This window comes from Nyctibius grandis, chromosome 12 (genome assembly GCF_013368605.1).
Source record: "Nyctibius grandis isolate bNycGra1 chromosome 12, bNycGra1.pri, whole genome shotgun sequence".
NCBI lineage: Eukaryota > Metazoa > Chordata > Aves > Nyctibiiformes > Nyctibiidae > Nyctibius > Nyctibius grandis.
In genome coordinates, this window is record NC_090669.1 from 23,335,084 (window position 1) to 23,347,948 (window position 12,865).

The 12,865-nt window shown below is 50.3% G+C and overlaps 2 protein-coding genes across 4 annotated transcripts in view; one reads left to right on the plus strand and one right to left on the minus strand.

Moving 5' to 3' along the window:
* PHLPP2 (PH domain and leucine rich repeat protein phosphatase 2) overlaps positions 1 to 8,909 on the plus strand; it is a 35,003-nt gene extending 26,094 nt beyond the window's left edge. For all 3 annotated transcript variants that reach the window (XM_068411119.1, XM_068411120.1, XM_068411121.1), the window contains 5 exons: positions 515 to 645; positions 1,044 to 1,154; positions 1,620 to 1,808; positions 1,943 to 2,174; positions 3,836 to 8,909. In XM_068411119.1, the coding sequence (XP_068267220.1) occupies positions 515 to 645; positions 1,044 to 1,154; positions 1,620 to 1,808; positions 1,943 to 2,174; positions 3,836 to 4,975 (1,803 nt within the window). In that variant the 3' untranslated portion in view covers positions 4,976 to 8,909. The remainder of the gene's footprint in view (positions 1 to 514; positions 646 to 1,043; positions 1,155 to 1,619; positions 1,809 to 1,942; positions 2,175 to 3,835) is intronic.
* A 773-nt stretch (positions 8,910 to 9,682) lies between these two features.
* On the minus strand, positions 9,683 to 11,537 carry MARVELD3 (MARVEL domain containing 3). The gene has a single exon (XM_068411618.1). The coding sequence runs from the start codon at positions 11,535 to 11,537 to the stop codon at positions 10,449 to 10,451; it is 1,089 nt and encodes a 362-aa protein (XP_068267719.1). The 3' UTR covers positions 9,683 to 10,448.
* Between the last annotated feature and the right edge of the window lie 1,328 nt (positions 11,538 to 12,865).

Genomic DNA, 12,865 nt, shown 5'->3' on the forward strand with positions numbered 1-12,865 from the left:
TATGGAGAAGGTGAAGAGGTATCAGGGGAAAGTTTGGGTTGGAGAATGAAGAGTAACTGCCACGAGAGGAACTGGAGATCCCAGCATTTTGCTTGATCAGCCTGAGAAGAGGGCACAGAGTATGCGTTCTAGATGTGTTGCCTTGCAGAGTTGATCAAAGAGGGCTCATCTCTCATTCGTCCTTACCACCTGTCTCTGAGTTGGTGTATTTCTGAACTATCACTTGAGACAGTAGGAGTGTTACATAGCTAGGCGGGTTTGTACATACAGGCCTTCTGTTATCGTTAGCGTGACCTGTTCTTTCAGTACTGGAGTCCTGGCTATTGCAGGTTATAACTATTTGCTGCTTGTTAATCATTCTTCTACTGATAGGTCAGGCCCATTTTCATGACCTGCTTGTGGGATGCAATCAGTAGTGGGGTCATATGATGTTTGGAAGGAGCACTGGAGGAATTGATCATATGAGAGAACAGAGAATATTTTCTTCATCATTGTGCTTTTTTTGATGCTGCAGTTTGTGGACTTGAGCTGCAATGAGTTAACTGAAATCCTAATCCCTGAGGCACTGCCAGGTGCCTTGCAAGAGTTGGACCTGAGCGGAAACACAAACCTGGTGCTAGAACACAAGACACTGGACGTCTTCAGGTGAGCTGTGGAGATACCAACCCAGTAGTGACCTGCACAGGGAAGGGTAACCCTTCCCAGGAGGGGAAATGGGATAGTAAAAGTGTGTATCACAGCACTACGTGATGTTATAATGTTCCCTGCCTGAGGCAGCTGAAGCTTTCTGTCTTGTAGGAAGGGAAGAGTCTGGGTCCAAATCATCAGAGCAAGCAAACAATTTCTCAGGTGGTCTGAGGTTCTCCCAGCTGTCTCTGGCATAAGCAGCCAGACACCTCCAGAAGGCCAGGACCTTAAACTCCTCTCCTTGGTGCAGTTCTTTCCACAGGCTGCTGTCTAAAACTCTAGACTGGACAAGGTCCTTTGGCCACAAGCTGTTCAGCAGGGTCTAGGAGAGAATGACTTCTGTTCTCTCTCTGTAGTCACATTACCACACTGAAGATTGATGCTAAGCCCTCCCTCACGGCAGACTCAGCACTCACTTCTACCTTCTGGAGTCATGGAGTAGCTGAGATGGCAGGCCAAAGAAATAAGTGAGTATTGTGGTCTGCTGGATGCTGGCCCTTTGTCCACTCAGGGTGCTGGGTGGAGTGTGTGGCTGAGCACTCAAGCAGACTTGTTTTGCTCAGGAGCTCGTCCGTCCCTCTGTCTCTCCAGATCTCTTGCTAAGTCTTGGTAACTTGAGCCTCCGCATTGTCCTGTCCCTCAGTTTTCACGCTTATCCTGGGATGCTTGGACTTCGCTTCCCACCCTAGCAGAGATGCTGTTTCTTTCTCTTGCCAGCTATGCCCATTGCCCTCTCCTGAGCGTGGTCAGGGAGGGTTCGGGAGTTACAATAACAAACTGCAGCTGTGCATGTCATGGGGCACTGAATGTGGGGGCAGTGGTTTTGCTGCCCTGTGAGAACAGCACTCGTGTCAAGGTGCCTGATGGCTGTGGTTTTGGGGACCATATAATCTTTTGAGACATACTGACTTGCTTGTATGCTTTTCTGACAGGCTGTGTGTGTCATCCTTGGCACTGGGGAGCTTTGCAGAGGGCGTGGAGGCTGTGTATGGCATGTTTGATGGTGACAAGAATGAGGAGCTGCCACGCTTGCTGCAGTGCACCATGGCCGATGTGCTCCTGGAGGAGGTACAGCAGTCAGACACCATGTTCATGTCCAACACCTTCTTGGTCTCCCACAGGTAGGACAGTGAGCAAGCTGGTCCTGGTGCGACCTGCATAGGTATATCACTTAATGTGTTAGGTGGGGTGAGGCAGCCCTCCAGAATGCCTGTCACTGGAGTCTGGAGCCTTCCTACACCTTCTCCTCCAACAGGAAGCTGGGCATGGCTGGGCAGAAGCTGGGTTCCTCCGCTGTCCTTTGCTATATTCGTCATGACGTGGCTGACCCAGCCAGCAACTTTTCTCTGACGGTGGCCAATGTGGGGACGTGCCAAGCCGTTCTGTGCCGAAGTGGAAAACCACTGCCTCTCTCCAAAGTCTTCAGCCTTGAACAATGTTCAGAAGAAGCCAAGAGAGTCAAGGAGCAAAAAGCCATTATAACAGAGGTTGGTTTGGACCCTCTTCACTTCAGCTTCCACCCTCCTGTGAAAGTTTGGTACAAATATGTGAGCTGTGCTGCCCGCACAATACTGCGGGGGAGAGGATGGCAGGAAGGTGTTCAAGTGACTTGTCTGTTGCTTCCTGCTCTCCTTCTCTTGCTGATTAGCTGTTCAGAACGACATGTTTCTAAAACATCCGCTATGGCCTGAGAGCTACAGGTTCAGGATGCCAAGGGTGGCTTGGAGAGAGAGGGAGGAAAGAAAATAGGTGTGGAGCTAAAGGAGGGGAGGTCCATAATACTGTGCATGACTTGGGTGAGTGTGGAGAGGAGCCACTGAAGAACAGAGCAGCACCTGGGATGCCATCTTGTCTCAAAACCCACAAAAAATACCTTTGGTATTTCTTGAAAAGCGTGACTCGTTACCTCTCTGGATTTCTTCCATGTTTTTGTCAGTGAAGGTGCAGGCTTAGTGGCCCTTTAGACATGCAGAACATGGATATAAAGTATATTACAGGTAAAAATGCTAACACAAAAAAGACAGTAATGTTCATTGGTTTTATGCGAAAGTATTAAAATGATTTCTGGAGAATTCTCCAAAGGTTAACTTTTTAAAAACTTGGAAATTACAGGGGAATTCCAAAGAACTGGAAAATACATCGTCAGTGAAGATCTGAGAAATCGGAGCCAGTCATATTAGTTTTATGCTCAGTGGGTCTTTTAAAAACTGTCAGGTTGTTTGATAAAAATGTTTCTGTCAGGGGTAATCTGTTAATGTGTTGTAGCTCTGCAGGGTGCTATATTCCATAGCACTCTGACTAAAAATAACTGTGGAATCAATGTTGAATGTTAAATGGTTTAAAAACTGGCTGATGAATGGATTCTGAAAAATAGAAGTTAAATCGTTGTCTAAGGAGAGTTCTCTGCATGTGACCTCTGCTGGCTTTCAGTACTTTGAATGGGATACAGAAATTAAGAACACTGAAATTAAATTCAAAACACTGGGAAAGCTGCGTACTCTGTAGGCACTGACTTGGAAAAGGGACTGAGCGCTGTGGGCCATTTTCTATCCAGGAGACTAGTGCCAGGCTGGCCAGGGGAATACCTGGCAGCAAGGAGGTAATACCTCCAGGCTGCAGCAGTAGTGTGAGATACCTACTTGTTCTTTTCTTCCTCAGGATGTAGTGTCCACACTTCAGAGTGCAGTTATGTGCTAATAAAGAGGAACAAAGTTCAGAAAATACACAGAAATTATTTAATATCCGGTTAATCTGCCTTGCAATGAGAAAGTAAAAAGTCGCTATCTTGCTCATACTGAAAAAATGTTTCGTGTGAGACTCACGAGTGAGGCGCTCTGATCCACGTGCTGCAGGTAGTCTAGCTGCACATTTCAGAATAGTTTGTTACAATTCTTCAGAACGTGACAAAAAGTCTTGTGGGATAAAAGTGTGTTACTGCCATCACGGGTGATGAGCGATTGGTACCTGATGATCAGGTGCGGTGAATGCCGGTGCTGTGGTACCTGGACCTAGATCCCTTTCTGCTGTGCTGTAGCTGTGCACTGGCACTTCTCAAGGCTCCAAACCAGTACGCAGGCAGGGCAAAGACTGCTCTCCAAATGATCTAATCGCAGATCTAACGCTACTGCCTTGTTTCTCTTGTCTGCAGGACAATAAGGTCAATGGTGTGACCTGCTGTACTCGGATGCTGGGCTGCACCTACTTGCATCCTTGGATCCTGCCCAAACCCCATGTCAGTTCCATTCCACTGACTGTACAAGATGAGCTGCTGCTTCTAGGGAACAAAGCTCTCTGGGAACACCTTTCTTACACAGAGGCCGTTTCAGCGGTGCGCCACCTCCATGACCCGCTAGCTGCTGCAAAGAAACTTTGCACTTTAGCCCAAAGCTATGGTTGCCAAGACAATGTAGGTGCAATGGTGGTGTGTCTGAACATCAGCGAGGACAGCTGCACATGTGAGATGCATGGCCTCACTCTGCCAGGTCCTGGGGGATTTAGTTCCACCACCACCAAGTCAGCAACACCTTCGTCGAGCAGTGGGATTGCGTCGGAGTTCAGCAGTGAACTGTCTGCTTCTGAGGTTAGCAGTGAGGTGGGCTCTACTGCTTCAGATGAACACAGTGCTGTTGGTCTTGACGGCAGTCTGCTACTACGACAAGAGCGACGTTGCAGCCTACATCCTGTGCCCCCCTCAAGCATCTTTCAGCGGCAACCTTCCAGTGCCACCTTCTCTAGCAACCAGTCTGACAATGGTCTGGACAGCGATGATGAGCAGCCTGTGGAAGGTGTGATGACAAATGGCAGTAAAGTGGAGGTAGAGGTGGACATCCACTGCTGTAAAGGAAAGGGCCTGGAGTTTGAACCTCCTGCTGCAGAGTACAGCTCCTCTGCGCCAGGGCCAGAGGATGACTCTGGGCTTGTCCTCATCATTCGGAGACAGAACAGTGTAAACAGCAACACTGTGCAGAGGGGGGTCAAGGAAAAGTGTGAACTGCAAAAATCTCTTTCCACGTGCTGTCTCTACGGAAAGAAGCTTTCCAATGGTTCCATAGTGCCCTTGGAGGAGAGCCTCAACCTCATCGAAGTAGCCACAGAGGCACCCAAGAAGAAGACAGGCTATTTTGCTGCTCCATCCCAGATGGAGCCAGAGGATCAATTTGTGGTGCCACCTGATCTCGAGGAGGAAGTGAAGGAACAAATGAAGCAGCACCAGGAGAATGGAGCAGATCAGGAAAAAAAAGAGGAACATGCAGCGGCTCTGCCAGAGGAGTTTGACACAGCTTTGTAACCTTACAAGTACCACTCCCACATTGTCTGTCCCAGGAAGCTCCGTCCCATAAGGGCTGTCTTGCCCTCCAGGGGGAGCTGGGATCTGCAAGGAGTACAGGCATCTGCTGCTTCCTGACTGGAGTCAAGGAAGAATTGGGAGTGCTAAGGTCTGGGCTGTCCACTTTTCACTGTAGAGTCTCAGTTGCTCTATGAGCATTCAGCCCAGCAGCTGAGCTCTGTGTTAGGGACTGTCTGGAAATTGTGCAAGCACTAGGAGGAAGGCAGGTGTTCCAACACCTGCCTGTGACTCCTTGAACCCTGAGGTTCTGCCAGCTCTGCAGGAAAGGGGCTGGCGGGTGTGTGTGGGGGGGTGAGGAGGCTGCTGAGGGGGCAATGTTCAGTGTTTGGAGTCCTGTGAATATTTCTGATGCAGCCCCCCTCCCTCCTACCCCCCAGCACCTGACTTTGTTATTCCTTGAAAGAATACAGCCAGTTGCAATGAAGCTGACCCAAGAATGGTTTCCTACATTAATTGCAAGCACTTTTATTGAATGCACTTAAGATGTTCTGCTCCCCTTCAGCCCAGCACTTTATTATTTAGGGTTAGGGGAGAGAGCACTCCACAGCAGGTGTGGTGGGGGCTTTTCCCAGTGAATATTGTCAGGGCAGTGGACAACTCAGGGTACCAGTGTTCTGATGAGCACTGGTGCAGGGTAGAGTGAGGGTTTTGATGGGATCAGCCTATGCAGCATGAGAAAATAGCAGCTGAGTGGTACGCAGGTGCCTACTGGTGCATTTTACATGGAGCATAGGAAAGATCAGGTCTGGACTCGTTGATAAGGTAATGTGTAGAGCAACTCCTTCTAGCTGCAGAGCAGAGACCCAGCTCAGCAGCAACTTGGCCACCTCTGTCATGGATGCTTCACAGTAGAGGCTTCCTGTGTCCAGAGACATGGGATGAAACCCAGAGCTCACGCTTGTTTCGGGGAGGTACTCGGTCTAGAATGAAGCCAAGGTGTAAGCAGTGGCGTGCTGCCCTAAGGCTAGTGAGCAGTGGGGCTGCCCTTCCTGTGCTGGGGAAGCGTTCAGTGCTCTGTTCCACCAACATAAACCTCTGCACTGTCAGCTTGCAGCATCTTTGCTTGCCTCTGAAAACAGGAATCCACAGCAACCTGCATTTCATGGTACGTGCCCAATTTGGCCACAAACAAGGTGAAGGCATACTTGTTTGTGCTTAGCTTTCAATGCACAAGGAAAAACAGAACTTTACACGTTAATAACATCTTTATCAGCACTGGAAAAGATGTTTAAAACAGTCCCACTAACGGTGAACTGGCCAGTCTGCGCTTGGCAGATGCATTGTGTTTCCATTAGGATTTTTGGTGCAGGGTGTAAGGTGGCTGCCTGTGTTGTCATCTCGTGTAAGGGTTGTGAAAAGACCACTGCCCCTGTGGCGTGCAGATCTGTCTTCCTCGGCTGGCAGAGAGCTGGACAGCAGCTGCCCCAGTCATGTCAGTGGTGCAATAATCCTGGCTGTAGTGTGGGCCAGTGCCTTTTCTTCTTTATGAATTATAATCACAAAGAAAACTTGAAAGTTTCTTTCAATAGCTCTGAGGGGCTTGAGTTGTATATTTTTGGATCAAATTCAGGCCTTGCTCAGAAGGAAATACTGTGCAGACTACTTGTGGGATTCTGTCAATATAGATCTTTTAACAAAATTAACCGAGTTTTACTGAGATTTCAAAGCACCTTTGAATTTCTTCTCACTAGGAAAAAAAATGTATTTTTACCATGCATGAGAGCGCAACATTTTAGGATATACCTTGTGCTAGTTACGATGTAATCATGAAACAGCCCGGCTTTGTCCAAAGTCTAAACTCTCACAAATTTTGGCTGTTTAAATGCCTGTTTCATTTGGAAATTGAGAGAAAAGCTAATTCTTAGAATCACAGAAACAGCAGCATTTGAAGCCCTTAGGCAGAGAAACAACAGCAGAAGAGATTCAAAAGCTAAACCCCAAACCTCTTTGGTGTTCTCTTCATATGACTGTGCAGAAAAGGCTCATCCCAATGTATTTGACTGTAACTTTTAATTCTGTCATGGGTGGTAGTTTTACCAAATATCTCTGCCCAGACTGACACTTTCTGATACCTGGCAGGGCTGCAGAGCAGCCTCTGGTCAGTATGGGACTGATGCAGAAATACAACTCTTCTTTCTGAGTAAGACTGTGGCAAACCTTGCACTAGGAGAGTGGCAGGTGTTAATGCAGATCAGGTCTCTATTATTTCTTGCACTGATGTGGAAAATCCAGTGTGTCCTTGCCAGTCTGAAGCGGTGGCATTGCACAGAGAGGTGGCATTGCCACAGGGAGAGAGTCATGAATGGCTCTTCCTAGCTCAGTGGGGAAGGACTAAGTAAAATAAAGCTCTGCAATGGAGTATGCAGATTTCTGAGCTGCTCGTCTTCACAGTAGTGGCAGAACAGAATACAAGGAATTCCTACTTAGCGTTTTTCTCCAGTGCCATTTCTGGTTTTGAAGCAGAAGGGGAGTTTAATACAGCCAGCTCGTATTGTCTATGGGTGTGAATTGTCATGGCAGAACATGACACGTTTGCTTACACTAGGTAGAGTCCACGGCTTTCTCTGCTTCCCCCCACCACCACCTTTTGTTTTCTTGCCTCTCTAGAGGCAGCAGGCTTCTCCTTTGTCTTCCTCACCTTACTTATTAACACCACCTTAGATTTCAGGCCCCCTAGGAGCACTATGAAGGGGTAAGTCTAGTGAAGGACTCGGAGCAGGGGATAGAAAGTGTTTTCCCAGTTCTCTTCCTGTTCTCCAATCTCTTCCCTGATTTTTGTATGCAGTTCTTGCACAGATAGGTCGTGTCCACAGAGCCACATCACTAAGAATGTCCCGTTTGTTAACAGACTTGCTATTAGAGTGTGGTTCTCGGCTTGGGGTCATCGGGCTCTCTTGTCCCTGCTGAGCAATGACAGACCTGCCCTCTCTATGCGGCCACCATCAAGTTAGGCTGGTGAGTTGGTTTGTCCACCTCTTCAGTAATTCTCGCTCCGATGGTGAGCGTGCTCACCGAGAACAGGTGAGCCTGTCTGCACTGACCTGTCCAGAAAGGCTTCCGCAGAAGGAGCCCATAAAGGTATATTCAGTGATGAGTAGTTGGGGCCCAAGTATTAAGGGTAAGGGATAGCCTGCGAGTTGCTGCCAGCACCGGGAAGAGGCCTGGTGGAGGCAGTGCCATGACTGCTGGGACCTGATTGGAAGCCTCAACGGGATGGGAGAGTACAATGCTGTTCCAAGAAGGAGCAAGTATTTCCCCTTCTTGGGGGTGGGCTGCTGTGAGGCCTGGAATCCTCCTCCTGGTAGACGGGACGTTCAGCCGCTCCTGAGGCCCTTGGACTCCAGGAGTTCCTGCACTCCTTCCAGAGGGCGATGGCTTTCATGTCACTTGCCAAAGGCCTTCAGGCAGTAGGTTCACCTCTTTGGTTTTGTGCAGTCTGCTGTTCCTTTGCTATCTGAAGACTCAAGTGTATTTTTTCCTCTTTTTTTACATTTTAAAATGGTACCTTTTTTTAACTTTACTCATATGACCCAGTGCATGTTAAAGAAATATTGCAGCGCACCAGCTGTTCATTAAATAATCATTTTTCATGTTTTTTTGTTTAAAAAGGAGAATATTTTCTGTATCCCACTCTAGCATGCACCTATAATAATCCCTGTTTTTATTGTGTCTGGGAGTAAGCTGTCCAATGAATGCACCTTCAGCACTGTGGCCTATGTTTGTATTGCTTTGGAGAGGCAAATAACGTAAGATTGCTGGAAAACACTATTCCATTGATTCTTTATTCAGATGTATAGAGCAGTCCAGGAAGGAAGAATATTTTTGCATCAACTTTTCAGCTGACTTAGCAATAAAGATTTTTACTTTCATCTAACTATATATTCTGATTCCGTTACTGTGCTGGAGGGAACTTGTGCAATATCCCAGTCAAACACAGCTGTGGCTGGCAGTAGCTGTGCTGTAAGGTCTCCTTCATTGAGCTCTGTGTGCTGTTCCACTCGTCAGCCTTCCAGACAAAAGCTACTTGCAGAACGCTGTGAGGGTGGAATTCATAGCACCAATTATTAGGCAGCTTTCTGGCTCCTGCCAGAGGAATCTGCCCAGTGAACTTGCCGTAAGTAGCACTGTACAGCTCTCTAGAAGTAGCTGCAGCAAGCAGGAAATACAAAGTCATTAAAAGAAATAGGACCACGGTGGACTGTCCAGTAAATCGCTGCATTGACACACTCAATGCATCTAGCTGCTGAAAGGGAAGAGAACCCAAACCCCAGAGCACCTGGTGTGTTCCTATTTAGCATTTGTTTTATACCTCAGTTCCAACAGTGTACCATGGTTTTGGTAATTGTGATGATTTAGTCACTGGTGCCAGTGAAACTGGAAATATATCCAGGACAAAACATGTTTCTGGTATGTTTAGTTTGGTGTTTGGGTTTTTTTAATATGGGCAGAACTGGTCTGTGAGACCAGTGGTGGTTCCGTCTTCATATGGACAGTGGACATAGTGGGCACTGCTCTGAAATGACATTTCATTCTGAGGCATGATTTTGTGATTCTAGTGCTACTTTTCCCTGTTACTTTTCTTAAAAAATTTTACAAGACATTTAAATTTCACTTTTTTTTAATAAATAATACAGGAGCAGCATCTCATTTCCCCAACTTGTACATTAAAAATGTATTTTGAAAACAATATACTTCTATCTTAAACCACCTCTTTGAGCTCCTAAAGCTTTTGTCTGATTATCCCAACTCAGGGCATCTTTTTAAGCAAAACTCTTGTATACAAGTTATAGAAAAGACCATTTCATACAAAAATGTGCCCTCTCCAGGAGAGTTTGAAAAGGCATTGTGTCACAAATGATGCTGAGTGTATTCATCATTTTGCAAGTTGCTTTCAGAATTCTCTGATGGCTCTATAAATGCCACATTCAAACTGCCCTGTTAGTTCCAAGAGACCTGCAAGAAAGCAGTAATTAGCTGCCACAGCCACAAGCCTTGATCACTCATTTTTAAGAGCTCTGTTCTCAGTGTGAAGACATCTTCAGCTCCAGAAAGCTGTTCATCAGCAGAAGTATGGAGTAGCCGTACTTGTAGCAAGACCTCACTGGAGGAGAACAGACACCCGGCAGGTGGGATGGAAAAGCTACCTGTGAAGCAGGCAGCCTCCTACTCCACTACACAGGGACAGTCATTCTCTAAGAGACAGTCACCAGATGAAGACAAGCCACCGGACTTTGTGCCCACTAATGCAATAATGCAAATTCAAGTTAGAAAGAGCTTGACTCTGCCCTATTAAGAGCTGTATTCTGCTGCAGCACGAAGGATGTGCTGCCCAGAAGCAACGAAAAGCACGCTGCTTCGTGTCGGTAAGGAGGCTGGCAAAAATCACGGCCGTTACTGGAGCAGAGGAATCATTCTAAAACTCGTCTAACTGTACTGGCTTCTGTTTCAGTTTGTGCACTGTCCTGTACCCCCTGACAGCCAGCCCTGCGCCTAGCAGGTGTGCCATGGCAGCGATGGCGCCTGAGAGGCCAGCAGCAATCTCTGCCCCGTGCAGGCTGCAGCTGAAGCCCCGATAGCCTTTGCTTTGATAAAGCTGCTCTCTCTCTTTGCACACTGGCGAATTATAAACCCCCAGCAGAAAATGGAAGAAATAGTACAGAGCAGGCACTATGCCAACTGCAACCACTACGTCCAGGACGCACTCAAGTAGCAGCCATGCTGGGAAACGCCATGGGACCCGCAGAGCCCCAACCACAATGAGAGCACAAGAGAAGACCAGGAGACACGCTCCCACGGCCACTGCTGCCCTTGCAACCGGCAGCTTCAGTAGGTAGAAACGCTGGTCAAGCTGCTGGGCCTTCTCCCCCTCCGCTCCGCTGAAGCCGCTGTACGCCCCGCCGTACTGGTAGTAGTAGATGCCCCCCAGGCCGGGCAGGCCCGTGTAGCCTCCCGCCGGGCCGCAGGACACGGAGCTGCAGACGAGGATCAGCGCGGCGAGCAGCGCTCCGGCCATCTGGCAGCAGGCTGGAAGGCGACGGGCGGAGGTGGGTGCGCGGCGGGGCCCGGGAACGCGCCGCTCCCGGGACGGGCGGGGGGGGGCCCGGGAAGCAGCCGGGACGGGTTGGGGGGGCCCGGGGGCCAGCCGGGACGGGCGGCTGCTCCCGCGGGACCGAGGAAGCGGCTCCGCAGCCCCCCGCCCGCCCCGCTCACCTCTGCCTGTGCGCAGGTACCGGCAGCGGCGGCAGTCCAGCAGCCCCGGCGCGGCGGCGCGGCTCCGCGGCGGCCCCTCCGGCCCCGCTCCGGGCACGGCGCTGCGGGGACACGGCGGCGAGGGTACCAGCGACCGGCCCGGGCCCCTCACGGCCGCCTGCCCGCCCCAGCCCGTCCCCCGCCCGGACCCCTCTCGGCCGCCGGCCTGCCCCGCCGAACCCAGCCCCGTCCCGTCCCGTCCCGCGCCCGGGCCCCTCCCGGCCGCCCCGGTGCGTCCCGTCCGCTCCGCCATGTCCCGGCGCTGGGGCTTAGGGCTGGGCCGGGCCGCGGGCCGCTCGCCTCGGGGCTAGTGCCGGCGCGGTGTGAGGTCGCGCTGCGGGCTGGGGTGACCTCGGTCCCACCGCCCGAGGCTGCCTCAGCGCTGCCGGGGTCCTCCGGCGGGCGGCGAGCGGCTGCGGCCGGGCCTGCCCCGCCCGAGGGCGGTGCTGGAGGGCGCGCCCGGCCGCTCCCTCGGCTCCCGCTGGCGGAGCTGCTCCCCGCAGCGCGCCCGCTCCTTCCCGCTCGCACCGGCGCTGCCCCCGCAGCCCCATGTGGCGACCGGGCCCTGAAGTTCCCCACCCGCCACGTAACAAATATTTGTTTGTGCCTATCGGACACTGAGCACCGACTAATTTTCACAAGTGCCGCTTTTCCCTGTGGTGTGGGGCTTAGTGAAAGCGTTCTGCATTCGGCTTGTCTGCCGCCTTACGCCTGTGCAAACCTCAGTCCTGCCCGTCTGTTCCCTTCTCAAACCCAAGTCCCAGCCTTTTTAGTCTCTCCTCGCACAGCAGTGGCACTGTTCCCTTTGTTGTCTCAGCTGCCCCTCTCTGGACCTTCCCTAACTCCCCTAAATCCATCTTGTGATGTGGTGACTAGACCTCCGTGCCGCACTCAAGACAGAAGTGCACAAGGGTTTAGTATCACAGAGCAATGACTGCCTCTGCCTTGTCCTGTGCTTCTCCTGGAAATGCAGAGCATTTTGTTGCTTCTCCGGCTGCCCCGGCATGTGGAGCCCATGTCTCCAGAGGACATCAACACCTTGGGATCTGTCCTGTGGTGCAACTGCCACGTTCCAGTTCAGCACTCTGCAGGCCACGTTCAGGTAATTTTATTTAGATGCATTACCTTATATTTATCCATACAGAACCAAATAGACCTCTTCTCTGTCTGTCTGCTGGAGGCCACTTCAGACAATATGATGTGACCTTTTTACTGGCTCCCCCACTTCCATGCACAGTAATGTCCTGCTGCCCTGTGGGATTGGCTGCCATCCCATCCCAGGAGGTTGGTGAGCACAGCCATCACCTTCCAGCAGAGGTGATGAATTTCTCCTTTGTTTATTGGTGGTTCCTGGAGTGAAGGCAAGTGCCCAAGATCTCACCCATGCACAAGTGTCAGCATTTCTCAGGGCTGGTAAAGGCAGAGCTGATTCAGGAACAGCTGTGTGTCATAGGAGAAAAATAAACTGCGGGACAATTTGGAAACACGGAGGGAAGCATAGAAAACTCTACAGCCAGAGTGAGTGCTTTTAGCCAAGAGTTTGATTAAACGCTGCCTGGAAAAGCTTTAGCATTGCAAAGA